General features: G+C 39.0%; 1 protein-coding gene across 3 annotated transcripts in view; it reads left to right on the top strand.

Annotated features, from left to right (window-relative positions):
• Positions 1–26,675, top strand: part of sh3pxd2aa (SH3 and PX domains 2Aa) — a 121,696-nt gene that overhangs the window by 87,093 nt on the left and 7,928 nt on the right. For 2 of the 3 annotated variants that reach the window (XM_053614972.1, XM_053614971.1), the window contains 7 exons: positions 2,758–2,886; positions 15,424–15,537; positions 18,170–18,253; positions 24,607–24,724; positions 25,488–25,876; positions 26,297–26,346; positions 26,451–26,570. In XM_053614972.1, coding sequence (XP_053470947.1) covers positions 2,758–2,886; positions 15,424–15,537; positions 18,170–18,253; positions 24,607–24,724; positions 25,488–25,876; positions 26,297–26,346; positions 26,451–26,570 — 1,004 coding nt within the window. The remainder of the gene's footprint in view (positions 1–2,757; positions 2,887–15,423; positions 15,538–18,169; positions 18,254–24,606; positions 24,725–25,487; positions 25,877–26,296; positions 26,347–26,450; positions 26,571–26,675) is intronic. The other variant, XM_053614973.1, reaches the window with a different exon arrangement.

Below are 26,675 nucleotides of genomic sequence, written 5' to 3'. Positions count from 1 at the left end.
TGAAAATGGCTGTCTGACCTTATTCGCAACCTTCACAAGAATGCAATTATCATGAGTTTTAGGAATGACAGCATGCAAATAAACATTTCAGGCAATATTGCGCTCATCCCTCGGAAATAAACAGCATTCAGCGAGGCTGGAACCATCTGGAGAACATCTTCTTTGGGTTCTTCACACACAATCGGTCTATTTGGGGCAAAGCAGGAAAACACGTGATGTTGTCTTGTTTTAGAAAAAAAAATCAATTAAATAAAATCTGAAGCAACGATATGATGCTAATGGAAATGTTTTGTAAGAGTTTCCTTTTTTCACCAGATACAAGTTTGCAGGCTTTGAAACAGTAGCAGAAAGTCTCGAACAATTGGAGGTGCTTATGAGCTTTTGCCAGAACTTGCTTACGCTGTGTACACTGGCTTCCTTTGGATTTGATGTTTCCAAGAAAGGAAGTGAAATGTTTGGACCATGAGCACAGAAATGTAATGAACTCAGAAGGTCAGTGTTGTTCTATGTCATTCAGACACGTCTGAGTTCTTTACAGGAAACTCACTTGTGCTGTTTAGTTTAGTTAATAGACATTAGTATGTAAAGCCATTTTAATTAGACTGTTTCTAATTAGATCTGTTTATGAAACATGATTAAAATGATGTACAGGACATCTCTACAGTAGGTGACAGACAATTTTTGTCAAAGGATTTTGTAGTAAACCTAAATAAAGTGCTTGTGAAGCTTGAAAACCACAGTGTGCCAGTAGGCTCATTCTAGGTGTCTGCTGATAAAATGACCCTTATGCATTTTAATTAAAGAGCAAATCACCATCTGTTCAACACGGAAGAGGTTTATGTAAGCTAAACACATAATATATGCACCACAGATAAAATATGTGTATAATATTGAATGCAAGCTACATGATTTCCCTGTCACAGACTGGGGATCTGGGACAACAAGTGTTTCATAGTCTCAACAACAAGTAGCAAGAACTGTAGTGAGAAACAGCCATTGAGATTCATCGCTTTCCTGTGCAGCAGATCTCTGAATCCAGTTCTGTCATCCTTCTATTTGTATAGGAGGGCATAGGGCAAATTGTAAGTGCAATAATATAGCTTCTAAAATAAATTATTTGTCAAGTCATACCCAATTGTTTATTAGAAACAAACAAACAAACAAACAAACAAAAAAACCCAACATGGCATGATTATAGACAACGCAGGATATGTTGGATGGATATGTTCCTTTATATTAGACCTACAGTTCTCTATGCAGAACAGACGCGTGATAGACAGCTCTCGCATTTATTTTCGTGAGAAAGTGGCATTTAGGGCTCAGGCGTGCTTTATCTGGGATTTCTCCATGTGAAAGGCTGTATATCGTGTGAGCCTCAGCTGTCATGTAATGTTCACTTAGCATAAGATGCATTGCTTTTATAGGTTGCTTTGTATTTATGTTGTTAAAGCTATTTGTGGAAGCACTAGGCTATTAGCATGGCATATTATGGTATCTCAGTGTAGTATCTAGGACATCTCCTGCATGCTTTCCATCCCGCCTGTCATCCTCCTTAGCCACTGGTTATTTATGGCTGATCTGGGATCACTTTCCATTGGAGCATGCGAGTTTGCATTCCATATGCTGTTCGCTCACCTCGACAAACACACATGCAGAGATACAAAGAGAGACAGAACGATAGGGAGAGCGGTAAAGAAGTGTTGCCCAGAACATTACCTGGAAACTGCTATAAACTGTATAAATGTTGTAGGAAAATGTTTGTTTGAATGATTCGACAGCTTTTCAGGTTGCTTTACATTTTCTAAACTTAGTTTGTAGTTAAAGTTATGACTTAGTAGAAGTGTTACTGTGATTTTCCTATTTATTGTTGGACAAAATCCATACACAAAATTTGACTTGAGGCTCTGGATTGCGTTTTATACTAATATGCCAGCTGAGGTAGCAACAATGGCAAGTTAAATCGTTTTCCACAACATGAGCAGGCAAGAGAGAAAGAAACAAAGAAAGTAAGGAGGGAAGGAAGAATGGATAGAGAGAAGGAGCAAAAGAGCAGTCGAGCTTGTACTAAAGTGCTTTCCTCTCGTGTTTCAAATAAACAGACTCTCTCTCTCTCTCTCTCTCTCTCTCTGCTTCTCTCTTCCTCTCTCCTTCTCTCTGAGTCCACTCATATGTTTCTATTTAAGGCTTGGAGAGTAGACTGCTCCGATTGGCGTTTTTCAACCCCCATTCCCCCCCCCCCCCAACCCGTTGAATGGGAGGAGAGAGAGAGAGAGAGAGAGAGAGAGAGAGGCCTTGCTTGCTCTCGTCTGTTTATTTTCCACCAGAAACTCCTCCAACCCTCCACTCCAGACTCACATCCCTGACCGTTAGCAGCTCTCCCTCTCTTTCCCCATTTCTTATTTTTCTCCCTTCTTCCATTCCTGCTTTTCTTTTTTCTACTTGCTTGAATTTGTGCTATGGAGCCCCGACGCCAACGCAAACCTCCGCAACAGTCTCCTCCTTGAAGGAGCTCCCCCATTTTCTTTTCTTTTTCACATTTTTTCTCTTCCAATGCTCCGGCCTCGGCTCGGGGGGAAGCTCAATCTATATGGCCAGTCGCTGCAGAGCATGTGCCGAGAGCAGGGGCTTCCGATGTGCTAGGCTGCAGGGAGGTGTGGGTGTAGGAGTGGATGGCAGCGTACAGGGGCCGCAGGGGCATGAGGGGCAGTGGGGCAGCAGGCAGGTGGCTCACAGCGTGTTTCTTCCCCTCGGTGCCAGGCCTGGACAGCAGTGAACCCATGGTGCTGGAGCAGTACGTGGCTGTGGCCAACTACGAGCGGCAGGAGAATTCTGAGATCAGCCTGCGCGCCGGCGAGACGGTGGACGTAATCGAGAAGAGCGAGAGCGGTGAGTCAATCCCACCTACTTACATTGGTGTATATATACACTCTATATATATGCGAACCTGCTAATCCGTTCATCACTTGCTGTATACCATTACTGCAAATATGTGCACCAAAGTATGTGGCCGTGCATGCAGTAGTAATGTACAGTACGAGTAAAAAGGGTTTCACTGAATGTGCTTAGAAAGCTGCTACCTGGAATAAATATAAACACTGGAACTGACATAGCTACTTATGCTAGTACCAATTCTTTCTTCTCTTCCCTCAGTCTTTGTCCTCAAGAATCCCTCTCTCTCTCCTCCTCCTTTGCTCTGGTCTCGTCCCTCGGCACCCCCCACCCCCAACCCCCCTGAATCTGCAGTCTTGCTCTTGGCTCCACCTGGAGGTGTTGTTTTGGCTGGTTGGTTGGTCGGTCAATCAACTGCTTTCATTTCTCCCCCCTGGAGCTCCAGGCTAGAGGCCAGACTGTTGTCTTTCCCATTAGGAATGTCTTCTAGCCATGCATGATAACTACCAGCCCTCCCCTCCCTCACTCTGGACTCCAGAGGTGGGCCAAGGTTGCACTTTTCCAGCAATGCAGAACTTGAGATGGACAAGAAAGACAGACAGAGAATGAGAAAAAGATTCTGCCTAATCAGCTATTTTTTTTAGTTGGATAAGCTGCAGATGGGAAACAACCTCAGGCAGCCACTTTTACTGTTCTTTTTCCCACTTCTTCATGTGACCTGTGCTTTTTTGGGTCCAGGTTTTCAGAATGTGTGCCTGCAACCAGCAAAACTCTGCATGTATTTTCCATCTAGTGTTCTGAACCTTGGCCTCTTGTCGAGCTTGCCAAACACTTTAGCCAAACATTACATACTGATATTTTATCAGTTCTTTGCGTACTCTTAAAACTAACAGTGCTAATACAAATGTTCCTAAGAGCTAGTCTCCTACAATAGGGTGTGTTTTTACCATTTCTGTATTTCTCGTTCACTCTGAGTACAGTAAGTATATTGTTTTCTGCAGAGGAACCAAGCCATGGGAAGTTCTTCGATCACATTTAAGGTCATGTAATACAAGTCTGATCTAAGCAGGATATTTATAAAAGTCTCTCTGAGGAGCTTTATTTATAAAGGCAAATTTTGAAGATCAAGTTTCATAAAGCTGAAGTTTTCTGTTGAGGTTTATTTGAAGCATTTTGGAACTTTGGGTTTTAGATATCTGTGCTAAAGTCATTTAAGCTCATTTTATAGCTGCACTAGTTGCGAGAGACTTTTCAGTGAATACCCAGTGGCTGTTTTCCCCAATCGACATATAAGCATAATTTTGATTACGCGAAAAGCAATAACCAGAATACATTTGGTTGTGATAAAACTGGCATCCTTTCCCACATCAGGATTGAACAGAAATCTTTGACTAGTGTCATTTTCTACATGTTAAGAGCCAAACAGGCAGGCAAAGATATCTATAAATGAAGAAGTATTTGTATTGTAGAAGTCGATGCACTATACTTTTTGTTCCTGGTTGTTTTTTTTTTTTTGTTTTTTTTAACTTTATTGTGTTCAGGGGAGCCATGCTGTCCTCTACTGGATCTGAGCTATAGTCAAAACTGGAGCACAGATGACATCATCTAGAGGCTTTGCCAAGCCAAACAATTATTTGTGCTTGTTTAAAATCGCAGACTTCCATAACTCCTTTATACGTTTATTGTCACCTCGTGGCTTTTGCTGTTACATTTCCCTCTGGCATGTTGCTCTCTGAAATGTAGTGCTGTTCATTGAACTTTCAATAGCTATTTTACTACCTACCCCCCTGTCGTGACTTTCCCTTTCTGTGTTTTTCCAAGCAAAGGACATATTTATGTAGTGACCATGGCTGCACTTTCTTGCACAAGTTATAGCAACAAATAGATAATACTGGACCACTGTTTTATGATTTGCATGGTCATGCAGATCTTAGACAAGGTCGTTGAAGGTTTTTGTTGAAGATAAAGCTTGAAGAACCTCACATTAGTGCGCTGGCTTTTGCATCCAGTACTCAGGATGTTGTTGTCCCTCAGTTCTCCGCCCTTGGCTTCATCTGCTCCAGTTAGACTCCAGCTGTTTCAATGGAAAGCTGAAGCAAACAGAGCTGGACCTCAGTAAACTGTCAACATGTTGGAGCGGATGTGTCTGGCAGAGCTTATGTATGTCCATCTGGTGTTAAAACCTACAATATTATCTAGTAAAACACTAAAGCAAGCGTTTTAGTGAGAGAGAAAGAGTGAATTTTCCAATTCCAGGATTTAAAGTGCCATGCAGAAGTGACAAAATTGGTACCTGAGTCCAGCTCTCTGTCCCCCTGCAACTTTCCTCAAAAGAAAATATGCGCCTTTTATAATATCTAGATTATACTGTCTTAAGCCCATGTCAGAGTAGACAGGAAGGAGGTATCTGCCAGTAGTACCCTTCACTTGGTTATACTGTATTATATCAGGCTGATAGGCATCTGAAATTGCCATTGCAGGAAATGTTTGAGGCTAGGCAGCTCTGGCTCTCCTCCGTGTCATTAAGAGGAAGGGATGGAAAATCCCTCTCTTCCTGGCTTTCATAAAAGCTTCTAATGACTCCTGCAGCAGCCACAGGGCTACTATGCCACATACCTCAAACCAACATCAGGACAAAGCATCTCGCTTAAAATTTCAGAGCTGAGGTTAGCTAATATTCAAGTGTACTGGAATATGTCCATAAGACTCCACAAACCAGGGTGGCACTGATCTGCTATTCAGTAGTTTAGTTAAATATAGAAGCCCAAAGGAATCTTTGGGAGAACCCTTTAAGGGCCAACAGATGGTATCCCTATCAGAGACGGTTCCAAGTAGAACCCCTTTAGAAGGCAAAACATTCATAACCATCCAACAAACCCCTGAGGAACCCTTTTTTTCTGTGAGTATATGAATGCAAACCTTTGCTGCCAACATCCTGAGTTCCACGCCCTTCCCCTCCCTTTTGTCTCTTGGGTCTTGTCATCTCAGACACTCACCCCCACTAACCCCAACATGTCCTCTAGAGTGATCTTTTCCTAATCCTGGATAGATTGTATTTGTCTTGGCCCTCTTCCCAGTGGAGATCCGGTTGACTGAATGCTGCAAGAACCAGACTAAATCTTGGCCAGAGCAGGTGGAGGCATGGTTTCCATGCCAAACTGTGGTGAAAGGAAACTCTGCTGATGTTGTGCTGGTCTATTGAACAACAATAGCATATTGGCATATCAGTGATATTTCTTATGATGGAAGTTCATTCACACAAATGTGACCTTGAATTTCCACAAGTGATCTTTTCATTGAGGGTATGACTCAAGTCTCGGTCAACTGGTGGGGCTTCTTGAATTCAGTTTCAACATATTTGCTTTCTCAAAAACAACATGCTTCCACTATATAAATTGTTGTATACAACCCAGTCTTGTTCTTCTCCTTGATAGACTACTGGGTTTTGCTTTAGGAGAACCCCATGGTGTTTAATGTTTAGTCAATATAGTCCCAACCCTTGCTTCTCTCTCTTTGATATCATTTGAACCAGAACCACAGCTGTAAACCGACCCTTAACTTTGACTCTATAAAGCACTCTGAAGTAGCAGTTTTTATGCTGATCCAGGATTGTCGTCCTCTTTCCAGCTCCTGATTTGAACCATTGCATGACTAGTATTGAAACTAGGCCCATACTAGTGTGGACTAATACTACCATGCCCAACATGACTCCCTCCGCTTTCTTCAAATCATAGACTTCCTGAACACAGGGATTCAACAATAAATGTGACATAGTGACATTTGGAAAAAAGCTGCATAAAGATTGAATAAAGACTTTACAGGCTTGGCTTTGAATGTGAAGTGACAAGATTTCATCAGCCATCTCTCTGCTAGGGTTTATAGCCAAATCAGAACAACCTCTTACAATCAGTCAGCCCACTTTGTTTATAATGCATCTTTTAGGCCCTTTTTTCTTAATGGATTTCAATGTAGGAGTGCTGATTTGGGCTCTGATCCTGTCTTTAATTCGCCAGTCATAGTCGTAGCCAGAATAACATTCCTACTTTAAAATTCTCTCAGAGTTTCAGAACTAATTAACTGTAGATCAGAAATAGACTTGAAAAATAGGTTAAACATTCTTGTACTGAGATTAAAGGTGGAGTATAATATGTTCAAGTGGAAGATAGACAAAATGGAAAAATACAGTGATGATGCATAGGAGCAGATGATGTCAGTGTTTGTAACTGTATATGCAGAAAAAAACTATTTAAATAGGTCAGTTGGCCCAGTAGTCCATGATACAGCATCTGTTTTCCTTTTAGCTGTTTCAAGAGCACTTAATTGGCTAGCAACCATATACAGTTCCAAATATCTCTGTATATACAGTATGATCAATATTCTACAAATGAAAGATAAAGAAAACAGTAATTGTGTACTTGTTTATAAACTTGAACAATTATGAATGAACCACCCCCCTGGTGTTTGAAAAAAAAAATGGTCAGGGTTTCTATTGGTATATTCTACTTTTATTGGTATATTTAGGCACTAGTACTTGTAGTATTAGATACTTAATTAAACTATACTTAATCAGCACTCATGCAGTTATATTTATTGTTTTATGTTCATAATTGCATTCTGTAATGTGAATGTAAATTGGTTAAGTTTTGTGCAATGTGAGAGAATTTGCTTGTAGCCCACAGCTAAATAGTGTTTGCTTTTTCGGTGAAACACGTGGAGTAAATGTTCAAGTTTACAGTAAAACTAATAAGAGGCTAACTTAATGAAAACAGCATGCTAGGCATGAACTCTTTCCACATTTCAGTGTTTTCACTTCAGTTTTTAAGTAGCTACAGTTTTGAACCTTTCTCTTTCTTGCTCACAAACAGTATCTATACTCCTTCCCTCACGTGTGTATGCTAACTAAGCACAACATGTCTGCTCTTTCAGTCATATGTTGAGTTGGACAAGAGTCTAATGTGCTGTATCAGAAAGCAAAAATTAAACAGATGTTTCAGATGAAAATATGATTAAGAACGTGTTCAAATAACCTATAACCTTTCTGTGCAGTGTCTGCTATGCATATATGCTTCAGCTTGCTGCATCTTTCCAATAGACTCCAGTAAGAAAGTGAAAGGAACATTTTTTCCTTCATTTCTCTTCTTTTTTTTTTTCCACTGTTGTGGATAGGGGAATGTGTGGGAAAGAGTTGCTTTGAAGTACAGGCCAGACATCTGCTTACTCTCTCTACCATACTCTCCATTTTTTTTCTCTCTCTCTCTCTCTCTCTCTCTCTCTCTCTCTCTCTCTCTCTCTCCCTCTCTCTCTCTCTCCTGCTGTACCAGTCTCCTGATGGGCATGGTTGATACAATTAGTATTGTGTTTTGGCTGGCCTTATTCATCCTCTTAGAAGTGGGTGATGCAAATATGCTTAGTTCTTTAACTATTACTTGCCAAAAGTTCCACCTTCCTCCTTTTGTTTGAATAAAAATAATCACATTTTTACTGTTTTTTTGTTGGTTGGTTCATATTTTCTGTAGCTAAATGTGGTAGCGCTACATATGTTCTTAGCTATGTTAGATTGATGGCTAATGTTTAAAAAATATTTTTAAACCTCCTCTGTTATTTTAAGTGATCCTTTTTGTTTGTAAAATCTATATTTCTATATAAACATGTCTACTTTGCATATTAATATATTTATCCATTTAGTAGTACTCTGAAATACTGTTGAAAATTCACCAATGATGACATTTTACGTGTTAATGTGAATGCCATAAATTAACAGTTAATGTTACTGCACAAATGATAGTTTGCTATTCTACTTGCAATTCCACCTCAGCATACGAGATGTCAATATTCGTAACAGTTACATCTCTTCTCTGGGACCTCAGACAGGTTCCACAGGTGAGCTAAGCCTCACAAACCATGAGTATGTCTCGATCAGCTCCTTAGTTCAGTATTCAGGGCACTGATCAGGGAGTCGGCCATTTTAAGGGCTGTCTCAATCGCAAAATCCTTCCAGTGCACTGTAGTGTTCTCTCCCTAAAACAATCCCACAATGCACCACAAAAACCAGTGAGCATCGATGCTCATTATGTTCCATTACTGGAAACGACATCATGCTTTCTGAAGCCTTTCAGCTCGAAAAAAATGGCAGATGAACTGCTACATTCCGTCTACAAATGTAAGTAGCCTGTTATCGTTGTTGTAGCTCTCAAATGATTACTTAGGTTATCGACTTTTTAAACTTTATTTGACGTCCTATATACAGTTTGTTTGAGTCTAACGACTTTTAAGTGTTTAATGATTTTTTAAAAAATCCTTTAGCTAGCTTATGATCCTGCTTGATGTACCATGACAGAAACAGGTGTGATTAAGCTAACAAGATTATATGACATATAAAACATAAATATTTCTACGTTTTTTATTTTTGGTGAGGTTTTACAACGCGAGTATGTAGTCATGTCACCAGAAATTGAGTTATCAGTGTCCCAATGTGTAGTGAGCCAGGGTCCTTACCAGTGCCACAACTCAATCGTGTACACTATATACTGATTCACGATGTAGGGAGCTGATTGAGACGCATCCCTGTTGTTGATAACTTAGTGACTTTGTTGCTAGATTTGGTTGCCCCTTTAGCAAGTTTATGTCAAATGCCTTCCAAAAATCTTCCTTCTTCTTGTAACAGATTTTGACATGCAAATGATCATGATGATTGAATGAATATGCAAATTAGTTTACATCATCATCTGGTGATTTCAGTCAACGTTCTGAGCATACATTAACTACTTTTCCATGAAAAGTGTTGTATAGACACTGCAGAGACCTTCTCACCAGTGCCCAGATACCTCCTGTCTAATCTAATCAGATGTTAATGGTTCCAAGATCTGAATTAAACCTAATGTTTGACCACCTGAAGATATTTTTTGTTTTGTATTTGCTGCCATCGTAGAAACGTTTACAGTTTCATCTTAGAAACTGTACAATGTAAGTTCTCAGCACACATGGAGTATTAAAGAATCTGACTCAGAAACAGGAAATGAGCGCACACAGTTGGAGTTGGTTTTTTTTCTTCTAAATGTATACTCTTTCATGTGTGTGAGTGTGCCTTTTCCGATGACCTTCAGTATGCTTCCAATTAGGCGAGCATCCCAATGTAACATGCTGACACGTAGCTTTTTAAAACAGCTGTTGCCCAAGTCTGCAGTGAAATAAGTTTTTTCCACACTTTTCAAGCCTGAAGCGAAATACTGTATTCACTGGCAACCTTGAAAAACACACCACCTTCCCACCTGCAGAAGACTGAGAGCTAAGTTTGTCCAGTCTGATTCGCTCTGTTTGTGGAACAACTGATGCAGGATGAATTTTAGCTGACACTTGACAAAAATTGTGCCTGCTTAGCACTTGATACAATCTGCAAAAACCAAAATTTGACCATAAGAATGTGACGGAATTTGTTGGAGGTAAAATCATATTGTGCTTTTGTCAATCTACAGACTAAACATTAACTAACAAAATGTTCTGCTTTATGTCTGTGTTATGTCTGCGTTTTGTGTGCATTCTGTCTACATTATATCCACCAGGAATGGTCTAAGACTTGCTGACTGTCTGGCTGTATTATTTACTGAAGTGACTTTGAGGAAATGATGAACCTATTTGACTAGCACATGTGTAGGATATAGGCAGTCCTCTGTTTTATACATTTCAAGTAATCACGCAACGCCAGGAGCCAATTTTCACAATGTGTGTGTGATATACAGCCATATGGTTGCCACGTGCAGTCTGTCAAAAGCATATATTATAGAGTCATACCGTCGCGTCAAGATTTATTAGCCTGTTTTCCACACCAGGTTGAGCCCCATTTTCGCAAAGCAGTGTTTGGAACTTTTCAAAATTTCCCAAGAATAACAGACATGACAACTGAGCCGGTGTATGTTTGAAACTTGGGGATTAGTTTTTGATTTTTTTCCTTTGTCAGACATACATTAAAAATGACAAATGTGTGAGAATTATTTAGACCTTATTAGCCAATGTTAAATTGGTTACCTCTTTATACTGACTTTGTAAGCCCCAACACATAATTTTAGCTTTGGTAGTGGAATATCAGAAACATCTCTTCTGGCAACTCATTTGTGTCATTTCAGGTCAGGACCAGATTCCGCATGTGTATTGATTCTTCGTGTTCTTAAACAGCGAGGCTGAAATCGGTTAGCATAATTCAATGCAACCCCTCAGCTACCGATACCTTAACGTTTTCACATTAGAACGTGGCAAATTTGCTTCACTGGAGACGACCATGAGCCAGAGTGATCTTGACAAGACATCTGGTTCATCCCTAAGGTCTGCTGTCTAACTGCTTTCACTCAGAGATTGACACTAATACCATGCTGGACATGATGTTGACTAATCGGCTTTGAAGGTTTTCAGTCTACGTGGTCATTTTGCATGTTTAGTAGTAGTGCAGTTGAGTGTAAAATTTGCAAACCCTTTGGATAAAATGGAAAAGATGAAAATGTAATGTTTGAATCACACTTCTGGGGTTGGGGATTTAAATCACGCCTCTGCCCTGTGTGCGCGGAGTTTGCATGTTCTCCCCATGCTTTGGGGGTTTTCTCCAAGTACTCCAGTTTCCTCCCCCAGTCTAAAGACATGCACTGTAGGCTGACTGGCATTTCCAAATTGTCCGTAGTGTGTGAATGTGTGTGTTATTGTGACCTGTGATGGATTGGCACCCTGTCCAGGTTGTCCCCTGCCTTGTGCCCCAAGTTCCCTTGAATAGGCGCCAGGCTCCCTCATGAACCTGTGTAGGATAAGTGGTACAGAAAATTGATAGATGGATGGATGGATAGAAGTTTCACAATAATGCAATTTTTCTGAATAGGATATTTGCATGTACAGCATTTGGCTTATATCCTCTGTATAGCTTTTGGATCCTCTCAGTAAATATTTGCCCCATATCCTATTGACTTTTTTCAGATCAGGGCTTCGTGTCTAGTCTAATTGGTCGCAACAACAATTTTTTCAGTATTTTATCGTTGGTGATTTCACCATTTGTTTGGATTGTTGTTTGTTTCAGGAAAAGCAACAGTTCATTTTAACCTCTTTTTGTAGATAAATTATAAATAAGAGTGCTTTAACACTTGCCAACTCAACTGTAAACTGTGCAGAATGGACTCAACTGCAAAAATTCAGATATCGTCTCATCAGTCAGATTCCTGCTCCTTATTTAAGCCTAAGTGAATAGTGCCTTTGTGGTAGAAACACAACAAACAGTGGCTGGTGTTTTGCATTTTGATTTCAATTGATCCTCTGTGCTGGTCGTAAAAGGTTCCCAGTGGAGCAGACAGGTAGACAGTATCTCATTCACAGTAAGGGGACTGTCTTTATACACACACACACACACACACACACACACACACACACACACACACACACACACTCTCACACATACACACACGCTCAAACAGGGTGGCATAGGTGTCAAACAGGCTCTTGTACTCCGTGGCTCGAATGAAGCTGATTTGGACACTGTGCTGGTCTGTTGGCTCAATCTTAATGAAACAGATGTACAGCGTGGTGGTCCCCGAGAGCACAAGACCCTTATTAACCCAAGCACAGTAAACACAGGTATTATAAATCCCTAAGAGGTTAATCCAGGTAGCTGGATTTATGACCACATACTTGCAAGCTGGTTATTAAATGCTTTATAACTCTGAACCCTAGCCTACATTATTTAGAGAAGTGCAGAGATGTTTTGATCTTGACATTTTCTCCATAATACACAGAGCACACATGAAACACTGAAGTCATAATTACAAACCAAGCTTTTGCCCCGCTATAAAAAGAATAGTGCTGTTGCCACTAGCTATAGTTTCCATGTTGCTGGACTTTCCTGTAGTTTCAGACTGTCAGCATGCATATGTAGGCACGTTGATCAAGTTCATTTGAATTTTGCACGCATGTCTGATTTCAGAACTAGTCTTGACTTCAGGCCTGTGGGCTGGGTTGGTACATATAATGGCTTGACAGCTGACTTAGTGAGAATTTCAGCACTGATTGATGACCAATTCACTATGAACACAGGCAACAAATGTGCTTGTTGCATGTTAACATGAGTAGCTGCGGCTTCATAACTCATTTAGACGTATGTCAAAACCTGTGAGGTGAATTAATGTATTGATGTAGTATGGAAGAATATGATTATGTCTATACTTTTCAACTATAAACTTTTTGTCTTTATACTATTTATAGATTAGTCCACCTGTGATTTTACCTTTTGGGATGTACCTGCGTGTTCTGTATCTACATCATACAGGAACATGGAAGTGGATGATCCTTAACTAAGGCAGTCGTCCATTTGCGTTACACCATTATTATGAAGCACAATTTTTTGGGTGTATTTTCCCCCGATTTTCTCCTCTAAATTTTCCCACCCACCAATCAGCTTTCCCCTAATCATACAACAGATGCCAACCGGGGAGGTTAAAGGCTATCATATGCTTCCTCCAAGACACGTTAAGCCAGCCAACAATATCTTTTTGAACTGCCACTTATGCAGCATGACGGGGAGGCGTAACATAGTCGGAAGAAAGCCCTATCCACCCCCTTCTGCGTGCATGCTCCCAGAAGCCCATGAAGTGCAATTTTTAATACAATTTTACTTATTTATTTGTACTGGAAATGCCTTTATAACACTGTTATGAAGCATTATGTATACCTTCTGTAACTTTACTTAGCTAACTCATATGGCTTCTTAATAAATAGTAATTTAGTGGATACTTTATAGATGAACCACAGCTTCCAAGATAAGAATGAAACATTTGTGATAACAGTCCATAATAATTATTGGGTGTCTGTGTGTATAGTGTTAATTATTGATAATTATTTACAATTATTGACAATTCCCTAAACTCTATTCCATGTAAAAGCCATACTACATTAAAGCACAAAGGTTTTGACAGAAGTCTTGAATAGATCACTTTTGTTAGAAAAGGTTTATGCAATTCTTGAATGTGAAAGTGAAGGCCTGAGACTTTTCCAATGAAGTTTTACCACAGAAAATAGTTGAAATAACTGCAGCTCTGTGACAGCTGGGGCTATGTCAGCTTTCCAAATATGATCTTATGGTATCAGTTTTGCAACATTTTATTCAGTGACTTAAGGAACAGCAATGTATTTAAGTGTCTTGAGTGGGTATTTAAACGTGCCTTACAGCCTCAAATCAACTCCCAGATTTAGATCTGCCTAGATTTTAGATTTATTTTTAAAATGTGCTTTTAGTCAAAAACAGGCCGGAATCAAGAATTTCACATGCACAGATAGGTGGGCACACACACACATAATCAGTATTCATATATATAAATATATAGAAATTTGGAAAAACAAAAACTGTGAATTTGCACTTGCACATATGCACTGTGAAATAAAAAAAATAAAAAAAAAAACCTGACCAGTCTTTACACAGGAAATGCCTTTATTTCTCCAGAGTCTCCAGTTTATAAACACACCTCACAAAACTGAACTAAATCAGCAGAGACCGTGAGTTTGAGAGAAGGTCTGTGTGTATAGTGTGAATTCATAACCTCAAATGTTCCACATGGTGGTTGCTGGCTTTGTTTGTGAATGACCACATCTTCCAAAAGAGCAATTTTTAAGAAGTGTCTGCACAATGTGCATCTCAAAGCAATTCTAAAAACCACAAATATACCCCAAAGGAGTTCTACAAGTGAAAAATAAGGACAAATGCCTATAAGGTTTATGGTTTTATGACAAAACGTTGTACGATTTTAGAATCCAGTCTGTGGTGTGGATTGTGTTACACAACTTAAAGGAAAACTCCAATGTTTTCAAACAAATCTCAGCCCTTAGCGTTTATAATGCATTATTATACATGATTACGACAGACCATAGTTTCGAGAAGTTTCACAAATAATGGAGAACCTGTTTACTTACAACATACGTATAAAGGAATAAGGGGCAGTTGTTGAATCCGTGTTTACTTTGAGCACATTTTTCCCACTGAAAAAGTAGAGCTTTATTTACGAAGAATTCACGAAGAAATGAAGAATTCACGGAAGCGTTCAAGAAAGCGCTGTCCAAAAATATTTCCACTGCCACACATCACATCTGCCCTTAGATTTCTATTATAAGTGATAGAAGTTGATAGCTTCAAAAAAAATTCTCAGTACAGGAAAAAGTGTCAAAGGTCTTATTCATCGTAATGACATATACACTACAGATGTAATGGATAGAGGTGAGGTTGACAAACTCTGGAGTATTCCTTTAATGTACAGTATATTAATCGATTAAACAGATGTGAGCACACACCCTGCAGCTTTGCAGAAGGCTTACTGTTGATGTGGAATATAATCTGTGTAATGTGTACCTTAGGACTGACATTAGGAGCTCTTCTGTTTCATGCAGTAAGTGTGGAAAATCTGAATTCTTTCAACCCAGAGTTCTTTTAATTATAACTTGTGGATCCGTTTTTTATTGTTTCTGGCAACAAGGAAAGAGCTTATGTATATGTTTTCTTTCTGTGTGTGTGTGTGTGTGTAGGCTGGTGGTTCGTCAGTACTACAGAAGAACAAGGCTGGGTTCCTGCCACATATTTGGATGCTCAGACTGGCACTAGAGACGATCTGGACCTGGGCACGTCTAGATCAGGAGAGGGTAAGACACACACACTTTCACCTGAAGCACAGGTACACTCAGGTGCATACAGAGAATAAGAACAAGGTCATATAATACCACTGATAAAGCCCTCAAGAGCCTAAGCTTATGTGTTGTAGGCTACACTTCATCCAGCTTTCACTGTAGAAAGGTCCGTCGCTTGTTCTATATTTCTTCGTTCTTTGCTCCCTTGGCATTCAACACCCTGTGGGAGTCTCACTTACACAAAATACACACACACACAAACACACTCACACATACACTCATCTCTTATCCTGGCATGCCCTTGTCAGTGATAGAAAAAGATATTTGGCCAGCACATAAATTCCACTCCATGAAATCGAGTGGAGAAATTCTTTGCTGGAGCATCCTCGAGCCAAATGTCCCGTCACTCCTTCTTAGGATGGAGGATTTCGTCATGGTAACACAGTTTTTTTTTTGACCCAGCACTTGCCCTATTTCAGTGCAAATTGAGACTAATCCGATTTGTGTTGTACTCATTGAGTTCCGCTAGCTAATCTTTCTTATAGACTGGAGGTGGCATGGAAATACAGACAAATACACCACATACATTTTGTCTGTGGGTGGGTCGTGCAGCTGTGCCATTACACACACACACACACACACACACACACACACACACACACACACACAGAGTGCAGATGTAGCTACCGTGACTGCTGCATCTTATTCAACAGTCAGTCATAGAACCACACAGACTGAGATTACTGCAACATACTGAGAGTTATCCGGTCTAAGTCTTTCAACACAGGTACACACTTCACATACAGTGTCTCACATTCACCCACTTTCCATTTTCCTACAGTTGCAGCTAAAAGGAATTGGAGCAGATACACATACACACATTTCACTTGACCACAGAATTTACCACCGTGTGGTTCCTGTTGAGAATCTGTTCTACCCATTAAACTACATTTTCCCTGCTGCTGTCCAATTTGATTTAGTAGAGAGAAAGAGGTCTAGGATGAGTGTAACAGTTATATTATTACTTATGAGGGTTCAACTGTAATGCTTTTTTTTTTATTCTGGGAAGAGACAAAGTAACTTACACTATTAATAACTTACTCCATTTTATGCCTCAAAACCACTGTTGGAAAATTTCTTGCCTTAATGGCGCAGAATGTCTGCATTTTACAGTGGCCTGTAAGTTTAAAACACATTAACGATCCAGAAACACAACAACAAAACCGAAAACACAACAGCAAAAACAAAAACAACACAACAGTTGTGAAAAGGCAACGGCAAATCAGAAAACACAGCATCAAAGCACAACAGCAAAAGCAAAAACACCACAACACGTGATACGAAACACATTAAGAATCCAGAAAAACATCATCAAAACAACAACAACAACAGCAAATCAGAAAACGCAACAGCAAAACTAAAATCACAACAGCAAAACAAACAAACAAACCAAAAAAATACCACAACATGTGTGATATAAAACACATTAACATTCCAGAAAAAATAATAGCAAAACAACACAGGATCAAAACAAAACACAACTGCAAAACCAAAAATACCACAACATATATGATTTACTGTAAAACAGGAATACAACAGCAAAACAAACAAAACAACAACAACAGCAAAACAGCTAAACTAAAAATACCACTCCATATGTGAAAACATTAACTTAAAATGGAAAGGGCTTTATTGAACGTGCTCGTCACTGATTGGTTACAGCGCACATCACTCTGACAGGATGTTTACGGTAAGAGGAAATAAGTAAAAGGCTAATTGAATCTACTTTACAATGAAGAACATTAAGTTATTTTAGACATACTGTCAACTTTTCACTGAATTAATATGAGAATGCTGAAAACCTGCCTAAAGGTAAGAATAAAAGATTTGAAAATTGTTTTTGCTAGGTTAACTAGCTAACAGACTGAAAAAAACTGCAGTTCTTTCTCCTTGTGATAGTCGTACGCTGTGTCCAATCAGCAGCGAGCATGTGGTGTTCAGTAAGGACCTCCCATTTCCGTTTTGAGTCAATGTTGTTGCGTTTTTGTATTTGCTGTTGTGTTTTTGATTCTGTTGTTCCATTTTCTTTTTGGCTGTTGCGTTCTTGGTTTATTAACTTGTATTGTGTTTACATGCCACTGTAGTATTCTTAATTAGACTGCTGCAGCAAATTAGTGGTTATTTGTTGGATAGCACTTCAATCCCACAGTTGTCCTACAATTCACCGCTTTTCATAGTTTGTTAAAATGTCATCTCGGTTTTGGTATACCCCAACTAGATGAAACTGGGCTCGGTGTCTGCACTGTGTTTTGAATGTGCTTTTGAGTTGAACTCTACCTGCACAAGGCAGACGTTCATCACTGTATGCTGTTCCAGTACAGTGAGTTTCTATAAATGTTGTAACACATGTAACCTCCTTAACTTGCCATCCTTCCCTTCATTGAAGCTTTATCCACCAGTCGCTAACCAAAATAGAACCCCATATTGTTAACAGACTTGCCATTACTGTTCTTTTCCTTCCCGTAATATAGTCTTCATGTTACTAATGCCAGTTTTCTTCTTCGGTTGTTCATGTTCAGTTTGTCGTTTGTCTTCCTGTTCTGTTTCTCTCCCCTGCTTCTCTCCTTTCCTCATCCATCCATGTCAGTTACTAAGCGGCGCAAGGCCCATCTGAAGCGACTGGACCGGAGGTGGACACTAGGGGGCATAGTCAACCGCCAACAGAGTCGAGGTGAACACATACATACACATGCATGGAAACATGGGATATCCACATGCAGGTGGGCTCGTGCGTGTGTCCAGACGCTTGCTGTGTGAGTGCATGTGCTTGCATCGTGGTGTACACAGGACTATGGACACACTGTTTCTAATCCTCCTGAGGAATTTACTGAAATACAATGTGGAAGTGCATTCTTTTGCTTACTTAAAGGGATTGTAAATGAAGTCATTATAAACAAACTCCTAAACACTGCCTTAGCAGTCACGTCCGTAGAATTTAATCTGTCTTTGGGAAGCATCTTCAACAAAAAGGAACCTTGTCCAACTTCACATTCAGGAAAGCTCTTCTGTACCATCATAACAGCTAACAGAAAACATTATCAGCAGGTTCAGTAAAGTATTGAATCACTTCTGAAGAGGCTGGGCTTTAGCATTAAAACAATAACGTTACTAAACTGTTCTAAAAACATTTGCTGTAATAATGCAATGGTCCTAGAAAATAGACCAAGTACGTTTGAAAATAGACAAATACCAGCACTATGGAAACTTTTATGTTAACGTTCCCATCCTGTAACTAAAATTGTTGCAGCAACTTTGTAGAACATCATTAAAACTTGACAGATCAAAGACTTGTATGGTGCATTTAAATAAAATGTAAATTTGTACTTTCAACAATGAAAGGCAAACACAAGATACATTCAACGCTAAAGTGGTTAAAGTCACGTGAACGCTGTTGCTAGGCAACTGGGAAACATAGAAAGCAGACATAAACAAATTTATGATTGAGGCTAATGATTCAGCTAACCAGCAGGTGGAAGTTAATTCAATTATGGACAGTATAAAGTAGAGGAAGAATCACACTGGAAAAAAGATGAAAACCATCGGCCATACATGAGCACTGCCATATGAGGAAACATCAATATTGGGTTACAACCCAATCTGTGAACAATCTTTGAATTTTAAAGTCATGAATTCCACAAAAACAAGCTGTTTATCTTCTATGGCTCTTCTTGTAAACATGGTGAACATGTACCCTTTTTTTAAACGCAGCAGTTGCAAACCTAAAAAAGTTTGTTAGGCAACACATTGGGCATGTGATATTTGTTTTCTTCAAGACGGATTCCAAACTAGCCACAGCTGTTTTGAAAATGCTGAGTACAACTAGACAAAAACATACAGTTGCAATCAAAATTATTCAAGTCCCATTGCAAATCAGGTTTATTGTACTTTCAGCTGTTTGCAATGAACAAATCAAACAAAAGCAATTGAAATAGTTCAACATAATGAATGCTTCAAGTAGTTTCCACAAATTCAACTGAAAATACAACTTATAATGATTTCTCCAGTTTCAAAATTATTCAACCCCTTCATAGCAAGCATCTTTAGTACTTAGTAGAGCACCCTTTTGCTATTATGACCTGCTGCAAACGAGATGCATAGTGTTTGGCAGCGTTCCTGAGGAATCTTATCCCATTCCTCATGAGCCTTGGCCTCCAGTTCCGTAATATTCTTGGGTTTGCGTGCTGTAACTGCCTTCTTCAAATCCCACCAGAGATTTTCTATGGGGTTCAAGTCAGGAGACTGTAATGGGCCTGTAGAATCTTCCAGGACTTCTTCTGCAACTAAGCCTTGGTGGAATTTGAGGTATTCTTGGGATCATTGTCCTGTTGGAAGGTCCAATGACGCCAAAGCTTCAGCTTCCTCACAGACGGAATAAGGTTTTCTCCTAGGATTTCCTGTACTTCAATGAATCCATCTTGCCTTCCACACGCTGCAGGTTTCCAGTGCCAGAGGATGCAAAGCAACCCCAGAGCACCACCAAACCACCACCATGATTGACTGTGGACAGAGTGTTTTTTCTTCATTCCTCTTCCTCCAGACATATCGCTGATCCATCGTGCCGAAAAGTTCTAGTTTTGTTTCATTGCGCCTCAGAACAGAATCCCAAAACTTCTGTGGCTTATTTATATGATTTTGAGCCACTTTTCTTGTGATTTTGGGTCAATAGTGGTGTACGTCTTGGAGTTCTGGCATGGAAATCTGCATTTAGTACACGCCTTACCATGCTCACTGAAACCTCAGTGCCTGTTGCCACCAAGTCTTGTTGCAGGTCTTTTGCAATCACTTGAAGGTTATTCACAACCTGCCTTCTCAGAAATCTGGTTTCAGCTGTTGATAGCTTCCTTTTTCTGCCACATCCAGTCATTTCATACATTTTCTACCCCTAGCCAGTTCAGGTATTTCATTTGTTACAACTCAAGCACACCTGGTGCAACTAATGAAGCCCTTGATTAGTTGCATCAGGTGTGCTTGAGACAACACCTGTTTTGCATATTTGTGCTGTTCTATTCAGGGGGTTGAATACTTTTGAAACTGGAGAAATCATTATAAGTTGCAATTTCAGTTGAATTTGGGGAAACAACTTGAAGCATTCGTTTTGTTGACCTATTTCAGTTGCTTTTGTTTGATTTGTTCATTGCAAACAGCTGAATGTCTGTAAATTTTGACGGTAAACCTGATTTGCAACGGGGGTTCAATAATTTTGATTGTAACTGTATCTAGCTAGTTGATTAAGGCTAACAAGCAAGTTAGTGGTTGGTAAGGTAGTGCTTAGCAAGTTAGGGCGTGTTATATTTGCTTGTTAATTTTAACCACAAAACACGTTTTGACAATTTACATACTGGCAAAATACAGACACAAAGTGACTGTTAGCTAGTTACGAGACAAATAATACACTAACATTCTTAAATGTTTTTTTTTTCTTCCTAATGTCTAGTGAACAAAACATTTGGATACGTGATTGGCTACATCAGGAAACATAGGGACCCCTGAGGGGTCATTACTGCTCCCCAACAAATGTTGCATGTCCATGTAGGTTCCTTACTATTGAAACAGTTTATGTAATTTAATGCTAAATGCAATCAACATCCACTACCTTTATGCCAGCTTTCTGTCAGCCACACATACTTAGACACATACACGTGCACAAGTGCATACTCCCCTAGTCAGTAAACACTCCTAAACTAAACCACCTCAGCCTAGCCAACAATAACTCCAGGCCACACTCCCGAAGCATGCTGCGTGGCCTGTACCCATAGCAAACCCTTTCTTTAACACTTCTTCACTTCACTTTACACATGTTGTATCCTGTGTTCTTCCTTTAATATGACAGGTAAAAGTATCAATGGGTAAATCATTTCAATATTTTAAATTCATTTGGTTTGGATGAATGAGTGAATAGATGTATTGGTGTTATTTGGCTTGAATACTAAAACAGAATATCTTGAAATGGAAGAGTGATTGAGATGTGGTATTTTTGTTTTTCCTCTAAATGGTGATTTAGGTTGGTGTTTCAAAAAACTAATTAAAATGTGACTTTGATGTGATTTACCACTAAATAGATTTTGCTTGGGAGGCTGTAATGAATCAGACTTTTCCCACTATTAGATAATAATATTATATAAAGATTATTATTTGCTGAAATGTTTTCTGTAGTTTCTTCTTTTAGTATACATAGCAGGTATGAAGACAGATTTTTAGATAGCAAAAATTCCATTGCACTAACCCGTTTTGTTTTAGTTGTGTGTTAGGTTGCATTGCCAAGTAGAACTGCCAGGAGGGATTATTGCAGCAGATGCTCTAGTCTATCTAGCTGGCACTTTTTTTCTTTGTTTAAGTTATTCCAAGGTGAGAGTTGTTGAAGTGTGTAAATTCTGCCAGTTTAAGAAAAGGCCACATGCCAGTATTTGGCTAGTGCCTAATGCCATAAAGTTTGAATCTTTTGGAGTTTGTTTTCACTTTTCAAATTGAAAATTTATATGAAATCCATCTTAGGCCAAATCCATCTTAGGCCATGTGGTCACAGAATGTGAAAGTTGAATGAGATTTACTGTACATAGAGGAGTGTATATATATATATATATATATATATATATATATATATATATATATATATATATATATATATTCTTTTAAAAATTCAAGACTGAATAGACAGCTTTGTGCTGCATAGACATGTTTGAGTGAAGACCTATGTTAAGCTCTTTACCTGTTTAGACAACTCTAAACAGTTTACAAATATATTGTTGTATCATGCTGACTCATGTAAACTTGAACTAGCTACACTGGATTAGTCAACCTGAGTAACTGGAAAAGTTTATACAGTTTTCCTTTCCGGTGTTTTGGAATCTCCTGATTAGACGAATGTAGGACGTAATATATAGTAATATATACATCAGAATTTGACTTGGCAAACTAGTGCCAAAACAATCAAACAGTGCACCAACATACAACATCCAACATATCAACATGTATATAACATACAGGTGCATCTCAAAAAATGTGAATATCGAGGAAAAGTTAATTTTTTCCTATAATTTAATTCAAAAAGTGGAACTTTCATATATTCTAGATTCATTACACATAAAGTGAAATATTTCAAACCTTTTTTTTTGTTTTAATCTCGATGATTACAGCTTACAGCTCATGGAAATAAAAAATCCAGTATCTCAAAATATTAGAATAAAGAATTTATAATATAGAAATGTTGACCTGAGGAGAGCTTTAATCAGCTAATTAACTCAAAACACAAACTTGTGTTATCATGGGAACAACTAATTCATCTTTACTGTTGTTCTGGTGAAAAAAAAGTGTTTGTGGTCTGAAGACTCTGGGGTAAGTAATGTGTGCATTGAATACATTTTGGGTGGGCATTTTTGAGTACTAGATCAAGGTCTCTCTCTCTCTCTCCCTCTCTCTCTCTCTGTCTCTCTCTCTCTCTCTAGCTTTCTGTCACCGTCAGACCATCACTGTGGAAAGTGTGAAACTAAAATGGACCTGCAAGCATGTCTTGCTGTTCTTACTTATAATCTATTGTGCTATGAACTCAAATGAGTCATGCACAAAATCTGAAAACAAATAAAGTAACTGTCCAGCAAATAACAAAATGACCTTTAATAAAATTTTTAAGTTGTGCTTTTCAGTCAAGTTGATTCCTATTGTCATCCTATCAATATGAGTTTAGAAGGTGAACGTTGTACCCAGTGAGCAATAAGCATACACCCACAGGTTGACAGTGGTAACTTTTTGTTTATGGAGCAGAGAGAGAGAGAGAGAGGGAGGAAAGCCTCAGGCAGCGCTTCTATTTTTTCTGCTGGCACACCACATCATGACTGCATACAGAGCTAATGTGTTCTGGACCAACTTGGCTTTTTCCACCATCGAGAACAGTCGCACCACTGCACCACTACTGGTTGGAAAATCCAACATTTTTGCTCCCCACTCACACCCCTTAACACATTTTCTTATAGCTGTTGTATGGTGAGGAAAGGGATAAAAGTCCAAAGGCCAGATTTGGACTCTTGTGTACTAAATGCCTTCTCCATTATTAGGGACACTATGGTTAGGGGAAGAAATCTTTCAAGTTATAGGGAACCGACATTTGTGATTGCTTTCTAATTCTTTTTAGGCCTATATAATTATTTATGATCTCTCTGTGCAGTGTTTACAAACGAGACATTCTATTCTTGTGTAAAGCTTATGTAAGTGTTGTAGCTGTCAGTGTTGCTTGTCTTACCTACTGTACATACAGTAGCTTTCATCAAAATCCCTGCTTGAAAGTCTGAGGAACCTAACAAGCAAAATATAGCTTACAAGAAAGCAAGAACAGCCTGCTGTAAAAACATAATAATTAGTTAGGTTTTATATGAAGGGTTAAGCTACCTATTGATCCCTGGTTGTGTCGTGGCAAGCTGGGAGTTTCAATCAGGGGCTATATTTCCATTCCAGTGGGCTGTTACATTTTCATTAGAATACTAAGCCACACAACCATATATATGTCTGATAAGGAAGGAATAAAACAGTGATGCTGGCTGTGAATAGGAAAATAACCAGTTATGGGGTGGTGTGATACAGAGGGCCATTACCATCCTGAACCTTTTTAAAAAGTGTATTAAAGAATAATACTTTCCTATTTTATCCATTTATTATTATATGATTATCCATTTATATACACAATACCACACTTTGCTACAATCACAGGTTTAAGTATATAGAATTATCCTTTCTTCTGATGTAGAGTATGATATAATAGGAAACATCCTATGGTGTAATATAGTGATAAATACCATAGAATTGAATATTGACCAGTATCATCTGTATGGTAGTTAAAATCAAGTTTATTCAGGTCTTGCAGTTATATTCTTAAACATAGCTGTAAGCTGATCTCCAGTTGTTAGCAGAGACCTTTTTCCAGCCTCATGCAGAGAGATTAGATAATGATATTACTGAGCAAAGGAAAAACTTGAAGCAATAACTTTCTTTACTGACAGTTTTTTTTTTCTCTCTCTCTGTTTTTCTTTCTCTCAGAGGAAAAGTACATCGCTGTGCAGCCCTACACCAGTCAGGGTAAGGACGAGATCGGGTTTGAGAAAGGAGTAACCGTGGAGGTCATTCAGAAGAACCTAGAGGGATGGTGGTATATCAGGTAAAAATGGTTCTGTTGTATTCCCAGAGCAATATTGAGTGTTTTTTTTTTTTTTTTAAGGCAGTTATATGAGACTTTTGTGAACTTAAGAATGTTAGTCATGGGCCTTTTTTACAGTTTAGCTAAAGTTTATGGTGGAAGATTTTCTCACTCGCCTTTTCAGGGCACAAGTTCTAGCACCAGGTCTATAGTTCTCTTGTTTTAAAGAATTGTTATGTGTTTTATGACAGAATTTTTTTTCTCTGCTTCCCCCCCACCTCTCTCTCTCTCTCTCTCTGTGTCCCCTTTGCCTTGTATATTTTTTCCTCCCTGGAGGGAGTCTCTCAGCTAATAATATGAGAATATATGGCATATGACATATGGCATTTTGCTTTAGTGCCCTGATCATTTGTTTTTCTCCTCTAATAGCTGACTGGGTTTGGGATTGACCCTGTTTATAAACATGAAGCCTGAAGGGAAAACTCACTAAACAACAACAAAAAAAATACTACAATTAATAAGAAAAATAAATCATCTGTCCACATATATAGAAGAAACAAAGCTGGATATCACTTGGCTGTTGCTAGAAGTCTCTTTTAATGCTGATCTAAGATGAGTTTTGCCATTTCAAAAAGATTTTTTTATTGCTGAGATTTGTAAAGGAGAATTTATTCTCCTTCAGTGTAACATGAGAACTTGCAGTGAAATGGTAGATTTTTCCCCTTGCTGAGTAAAAAGAATTATGGCCCTAACATGCAGATAACTTTTGTCCTTTATATTACAGGTACTTGGGCAAGGAGGGCTGGGCCCCGGCTTCATACCTGAAGAAGTTGAAGGACGACCTGTCCCCAAGGAAGAAGACCCTGACTGGCCCCGTGGAAATCATAGGTAACATCATGGAGATCAGCAATCTGCTCAACAAGAAAGCCGTCAGCGAGAAAGACGTGCAGACAGATGGAGAGCCCACCACACCAGATCGTCACATCTCCAAGAGCGAGATCAGTCTTCCCATGCCATGTGCCCCTGAAGTAGACCAAACTTCAATGACAGCCAGCACTGCCCCAAAGGCAGTCTTGCAGTCTGCATGTAGTGCCACCTTACAAGACACTAAGCCAAAGGCAGAGCCGGGCTCGCCTGCTATAGCAAGAGTGGCGCCACACCGAGTGGAGATCGGTAAGAATATTTACAAAGCTAATCTGTCACCCTTTTCCACAACGTGGTTTGTTTGACAGCTTTTACCCTTACTGTAAATTATCTATTTAAAAGTATGCACCTGTTTTCTTTAAATAGGCTTTGAAGCTATAGGTAAGCCATACTTTCTATGTGTAAGACTACTACAAAATTAACAGCGTGTTCATCTGACTGTGGTTTGATTAAAAAAAAAAAAACACTGATTCCTGTTGTTGTTGAGGACGTAAATAAATCTATTTTGTACTTAATACCTGTTTTATTTGTCTCATATAAATGTCAGTCTAAGGTTTGGCTTGCTTGATTACAACATCTTGGTGCAGTGTTTATCAATTAGATCTTTGTTCCATCTATTAAATCTTTATGTCTATCAACTGGTAAAGAGTTTTCCCATCCATTTTGCAGGATCTCCAAACCTCAGACAGAAACCTCCCCCTCGACGCGATACAAATCTGGTTAGTTACAAAACCTAAAAAAATTTGTACTAGTTATTTCATGGTATACCTAGTGAAATTGAACAGCATTTTAACACTATAACCATGCATTATGGCATCTTCAGGGATTCCAGCTGCCAAAGCCTCCAGAGCCCCCCACTGTGGAAACAGAGTACTACACCATTGCAGAGTTTCAGTCCTGCATCTCAGATGGCATCAGCTTCCGTGGAGGACAAAAGGCTGATGTAAGACCTGTTAACACAAAGTATAGGGTTATGAATATTATATGCCTCCAGTGTGATTTAAGAAAGTAAAAGGCTTTTTCCACAGACCCTCACTAGACCATATAT

This window comes from Ictalurus furcatus, chromosome 26, assembly GCF_023375685.1.
Source record: "Ictalurus furcatus strain D&B chromosome 26, Billie_1.0, whole genome shotgun sequence".
NCBI classification, from domain to species: Eukaryota; Metazoa; Chordata; class Actinopteri; order Siluriformes; family Ictaluridae; genus Ictalurus; species Ictalurus furcatus.
The sequence above is the reverse complement of the archived record's forward strand: the minus strand, read 5'-3'. Positions and strand labels throughout refer to the sequence as shown.